Source organism: Alligator sinensis, unplaced genomic scaffold (genome assembly GCF_000455745.1).
Source record: "Alligator sinensis unplaced genomic scaffold, ASM45574v1 scaffold161_1, whole genome shotgun sequence".
In the NCBI taxonomy this organism is placed as follows: Eukaryota; Metazoa; Chordata; order Crocodylia; family Alligatoridae; genus Alligator; species Alligator sinensis.
The window spans coordinates 2491848-2498200 of NW_005841974.1; the positions used below are offsets into that span (position 1 = coordinate 2491848).

General features: G+C 48.6%; 1 protein-coding gene across 1 annotated transcript; it reads right to left on the reverse strand.

Annotated features, from left to right (window-relative positions):
* Positions 1-1429: 1429 nt before the first annotated feature.
* On the reverse strand, positions 1430-4726 carry RPL27 (ribosomal protein L27). Its single transcript, XM_006020940.3, has 5 exons — positions 4576-4726; positions 4332-4414; positions 3504-3673; positions 2676-2786; positions 1430-1518 (listed from the first exon to the last, which is right to left on the reverse strand). Exons 2-5 carry the CDS (start codon positions 4410-4412, stop codon positions 1470-1472), a joined length of 411 nt encoding a protein of 136 aa, XP_006021002.1. The 5' UTR covers positions 4413-4414; positions 4576-4726; the 3' UTR covers positions 1430-1469.
* Positions 4727-6353: the final 1627 nt, after the last annotated feature.

Consider the following 6353-nt stretch of genomic DNA (forward strand, 5'->3'; position numbering starts at 1 on the left):
GCAGAAGCCACTGTTATTGTCAGCCAATCTTCGGGGGGGGGGGAATGTCTCCCTACCAGTTGCCTAGGAGCTGCACAAATCAGCAGTTTCATTTCAAGTTGCCTTTCACCATTTCAAAGGGACATTTCATTTTGTCGTTTCATTTTGAAGCGCTGTTCCGTTTTGTTTAGTTGAAATTGTTTCACTGTTTTGACATTTCATCCATAGGCTATAATTTGCCTAGGAGCTGCACAAATCAGCAGTTTCATTTCAAGTTGCCTTTCACCATTTCAAAGGGACATTTCATTTTGTCGTTTCATTTTGAAGCGCTGTTCCGTTTTGTTTAGTTGAAATTGTTTCACTGTTTTGACATTTCATCCATAGGCTATAATGGGGAATCATAAAAATGTGTAAAACTTTGTCATTTCTTGCCTGATTTGGATGCAAATTGCTGGGATAGTAGCCCCTTCTGAGGACATGAAGCCTGCCAAGTTTCAAGGAGAGAAGTGTAGAGGCATCTGGGAAATTACACCTCAAACTATTCAAAGCAAAAGTTGTGGCACTTGCTGGCAGCAGCAGTCTCCTCTCAACCCGCCTGGACTCCTCCCAGGGGTGTCGGCCGCCAGCTCTGCACCAGTTGAGGCAGCTACCTAGGACCAGCATTAAAGCCAAGTAAGCCTGGCTTTGAAATGTTTCAAAACGTTTTGAGTGCCCTCATTTTGTTTCAAAGCCTTTTGTTTCATTTTGATTGTGCTGTTTCAAGCTCTAAATGCAGCTGAACAGCTTCGAAACAAAACACCGGGTGAAATTTCGCACAGCCCTGCTGCACACATTTGCTTCATTTACAATTCAGAAGTCAGTAATTGACTACTTTCTCCCTGATCTTTAAGCAATGCCCATGATTTAAGATTCTAAATTTATCTTCTGCTCCCCAGAGAAAGGTCAGCTGCATGTCAGTGGAGACTATTTAGACAGGACAAGGTTGCCGCCGCCACCGCCCCCCAAGAGGAACAAACTTACAAAAGTGATCAAGAACATTTACAGTAACAGCCACACTTGCTTTGAACAAGTTACACAATTTTCCAGAAAACCAAAGCCAGCAAAAAGAAGCATCAAGACTTTATTCCTTTTCTTCTTTTTGCCCATGTAAAATACCTTTGTTTGCTGGAACCACCTTTCCATTTTTACCCTACTTTCTCAGAATCTCCCTCAAGTGACCCTGCTTTTGGAAAGCTAAAGCCACTTCCTTTTTCCATCAACACTGCATGGGAAGAGCAGGGAATACTCTGAAGTGTCCTGGGGTAGTATTCAGTTCCATTTAATAGCCAATAAAGCCTCCCAGCTGGAGGGCTAATTACTCTCTCAGCTTTTAGTTTGAAGCATAAAGCAAGGGAAGTTTCCATGCAGTCAAGTGCTCAGTAGACTGAAAACATCTTACAAGGCAACAAAATGGTTTTTAATAAACATTTATTGATGCAGCCATTCAAAATTTAGAATCGTAGCTTCTGGAAAAACCACTTATTCTTGCCTGTCTTGTATCTGAAAGAGAGAAGCAATCCACACATCAGGTAACATTTTACTCCAACAAACTGTCACGAGCAAGCCATACCCCATCCCTCTGCTTTGGGAGGTGGCTCAAAATGGGTGGCTTTACCCTTTGCCTGCTGCAGTTGCACCCTTTTATGAGAGTCTGTCCTTATATGCAATGCACCAGGAGCCCACAGCAGAGCTCCTAGTAGTCCCACACTCCTGACTTCACAACATAGTCCTCATGGGCAGTTCCTCAAGCAACATGAAAATGCCACACCCCACAGACACCATCTTAATCAAGTGGGGGAGTAGCTCTGTTAAAGTACAACATTCAATATTTGTCTCCTAATGTTAATAAAAAATTGCAGGCCTGAGTTAACCTGTTGTCAACAAGGTATTCCCAACTAGAAAACCACCACAGGAAGTACCCAGAGCTAGAAGCACCATGGCTGAGAGCACCAACCCTCAGCAGTTTCTGGACTGTTTCTTTTTCCGACTTGGAGCTCATATATAGGTCACTCAGAAGAACAATGAACTATGGAGTGCCAACTGCTGCCAGCACAGCCTGGGCGCCCTGAATTTACATATACAAAGGGAAATCCAGCCAAATGGACCAGAATGTGATGAGTCAATTGTCAGCAAAATGCAACAGCCCCTTTATGATTCCACTTACTCCTCACCCTATGCTGGGTCTAGGTCACCCATATGATCACAGGTTCTTCCAAAAGTGCAGTATTCAAATCCTATCAACACAGTACTTTCCATCATAGAGCACTGTGCAATCCTTAGGGATCCACAAGCCCTAGAGAGAGTTCAACTCCCATGCGTATGGGGAATGGGAATGACACTGGACACTAGGATCAAAGTGAAAAATAACAATGACCCAACTGAAGATGGGGACAATTTAGGTGAGGAATGGAAGGGTACAAGTGTATGATTTGGGGTGCAGCCAGCATACTGGCATTATATCACCATTAAACTGTACTAAACTCTACATGCTCTTTGTGTCTTCCAGCCAATACTTATCAAGCCTAACATTTAATCTGAAAATAAGCAAAAAGTCCTGGCTGCAGGCTTATGTCTGCCTGAATCACTCAACAATGTCAAAAGAATGACTACTCTATGTTAAAGTCAGCTGGGGGCAAAGAAAGAAGCTTCCAACTCACCTTTCCTCAAATTTCACCTTGGCTTCACGTCGTGCTTTGCGTTTCAGTGCAGGGTCCCGGAACACATCCTTATTGACAACAGTTTTGTCCAGAGGAATATCAACGGAATACCTGAACAAGGCAAGAGTAAGCCATGAAACATCCAAGACACGCTGATGCCCACATACCAGGCAGAGAAGTAGTGTGCAAATAACTAAATGAAAACTAGATAACAGTGACAATTAAAATAAATCCAAGGACTTGGGCTGGTGTCATGCCACTCCAGAGATCCTGAGGCCATAGGCCCCAATATGCATCTCTGAGTACAGTGAATACTTCTGTTCTGCCTAACACTCCACATTTAGCAGGAAACAGCAACAGAGAAGGGAGAGAATACAACAGCATTATGTAGTTCTGCTCCAATCCATGAATTTCCCTCCAACAGGAATTATTTCAAATCTCCTTTGCAGCTCACAGAAGGGAAACTGTCCCCCTTTCAGCCAAAGAAGCTCAAATATAAACCACTACCGGAAGAGTTGTAAGAATAGCTCAGCCACTGTGCACAAGAGATGGCACTGGTCTAAATCCCAATGAGAAAGAAATCGGGATATCATTAACATTTCACTGCAGCTTTGGAATCCCAGATACTATTCGTAGCTGGCTACAAATCATTTTCCAACACCAAGTCATTTTCTAGCACCAAACATTCAGCCACACTGACACACAACTCAGGAAGAAGCCCAGGTTTCTGGGTTTTACCAACAAGAAAAGTAACTTTTGCTATGATGAAGGAAGCCAATGTACTTGTTCCATCAGGAACAGCCCAGTAAGCTCTTTCTGCCAGCTCACCTGGTAGGCATGAGGTGGTTGTAGTTGTACACCTTCACAAAAGATTTGATCTTGGATCTCTTTGCTATCTTTTTCTTGCCCATTGCAGTGGTTACCTTCCGTGGATACCGATCAATACCAGCCACGAGGGCATGACTGTAGGGTCGGTCTGAGGTGCCATCATCGATATTCTGAATGAAGCAGATGCATAAACAAGAGTTCAGGATTCTAGGAGTTCATCAGTCAAATACTAAAGCAGACAATGCAACAGAAAATGTATTATACAAACAGGTAAGAGTGCGAGCAGAAGAGCTCACAATATTCCAGAAACATTCATGTTTCTCTTCTACAAGCAAGCAACCCCCATTAAATCTTTTACCATCAATTAACAACATAAGGCCCTGCCAAAGAACATTAGCTCTGAGAAATAAACATTTCTGTTCTCAGCCTTTCATAAGGCTACATAAAACTGCCATATTTCCAGAAGGTCTTAGTTAAAGAAGGCAGATATATCATCATCACCTCCACGACCTGCATCATACAAACATGGTCTAAGCCTCATAAAGCTTGTTTAAAATATGTAAGAACCGGGGCCCAGAGACACTGATTTACACACACCCAGAGCAATGGAACCAAGCAGCAAGAGCTGGATCTCACTGGCACCCCCAGCACCACGCACCTCTAATGGGAGGGAGGCCAACACAGGCAGCACAGAAGCAGCTCTTAGCAACAGCAGCAGGTGCACTATAATCCTTCAGACCCGTGCCTGTGTCATGCCACTGCCACGGGGCAGAAGCAGCGGCCCAGGTCCCCCCGCCCCGTTCCCAGCAGCGCCCACAACAACGTTACCTTCACGATGACGGCTTTGCGCCCCGAATAGCGCCCGGCCAGGACCAGCACCACCTTCCCCGGCTTCATAAACTTCCCCATCTCTGCCAGGGAGACAGACACAGAGAGGTTTCAGGGGCGGCGGGAGCCCGCCCCGCAGGCCCCTCTCCCAGCCCTCCGCCAGCGAGCGCGCGCCCGGCCGCCCGCGCGCCCACTCCCCCGCGCCAGCGGATGGCAGCGGATCCTCACGCTGGCTCTTACGCACCGACACTCCGGCTGCGATGGCTCCCCGACCGGAAAAGGAAGGAACAAGAGGCCCAGCGCCTTTCACCCGGCTTCCGGTGACATAGCCCGCTTCCTGCCTGCGCATGCGCGGAGAGCGAGGGTTGGGCTGCCTAGAGCGGGGATGGCCTAGTACGTGCTGCGCTCTGTCCCGCCAGCCCAGGGGCGCCCCGCAGCCCCGCTCGCCCGGAGGGGGAAGCGGCTTCTTCCTCCGCCGCCGGTATCTGGTATGAGCTTTCCCGGGCTACAGCTCACTTCATCCGCTGACAGACTCAACATACGCTTTGGTCACAACGGATACAGAAAACAGACGCGTTGGCGAGTCCAGGGTGCTCAGCCTGCAGCCCAAACCTGGCCCGCGGAGCCGGGACATCTAGCCTACAGGGGTTGCCCAGAGGATGGGAAACTTGGCAGTGGGAAGCTGTGGAAAGCACCACGACTGGCTCCAGCCTCCTCCAGACCGTTCCAGCAAAGGGGGATCAGGGCCGGGCTGCCCCCCCAGCAAGTCCAGATCTGGCCAGGCTGCTCCCCTTACTGCCCCACTCTGTATGGCTGGACCAGGGCCACTCCAGACGGGCTGTGCTGCTCCCCACGCCTCTCCCCAGCACGTGTGCCGAGATTAGGGCTGCCTTGCCCCACCCCTTCCACTACACTTTGGGATGAGGACTGGGATTGGGGCTGATTGACACCAGGCTGCAACCCACACATCTGGACTGGAGGCACTCCTCCACCTGCCTCTCCTCTCATCCATCCAGTTCGGGCCTACTGTGTCCCACCCCACGCAGACAGATGAAGGTTGGGCTGCTCAACCCACCTGCAGGCTGGTCAGGCCCAGTGGTAGTATCTGGCCCATGAAGGAACCTGGCTGGCACTGCTCATCTGGTCTGCAGAGCAAACAGTTTGGGCACCACTGGGTTAGTCCACCCTATTTTCTGCTTGACTCCAGGCTAACACTGTCTGAAGTAGCAGCAGCTGCAGAAAAAGTTTCCATTAACCTACTGCTCTAAAGTAGGGATCTAAATTAGCAGAAACCAGAAGGGCTTCAGGGAGGGGGCTTTTAATAAGAGAACATACCATCTTGTCCTGGGTAGGGAGGCATCAACTTCTGCTGCTTAAGCTAATACCCCAGCCCATTCCCCTACAGAAACCCAATAGCGCACCAGCATGTGTGGCCTCACTGCAGATTAGTATGAACCTTCATATCACCTCACTTCCCCTACCACAGCTCCAGAGCTGTGCTCAGCACCCAGCTAAGGATTTACCACCCTCCCCCATCCTCAGCTCCAGCTCTCATCAACTCTTCCCCTCCCCCACCCCAGCCCCCCTTAACATGTCTTTCCTGGACCTTACCCCACATTGTCATTGCCTCCTGCCAGCACTAGAGAAGTCTATACAGACAAGACCTCAATTCAGCCAACAGTGTTTAATGGACACTACATTATTTTATACATGTTATTCATACATTAAAAGTGGCCAGGCAGTGCGTCTCAAACACTCAGTGCCAAATGACCATCCAGGCAGTGGAAGCTCCGGGTCACAGTCACAGATAGTATTACAAATACAATAGTGGGATTTGCAGAACTGCAGGGCCTCAGGATCTCTTGCATTCTTGGGTTCCACAAGTCTACATTGCTCCCTGCATCAGGTTCTGGGACAAGGGTCGGCAACCCCTGGCACATGAGACAGTTTTACTTGCCACACCAGATCTGGTCCAGGCTCTGGGCAGCTGCCACCTGCCAGAGCCTGGGTTGGTCACAGCAG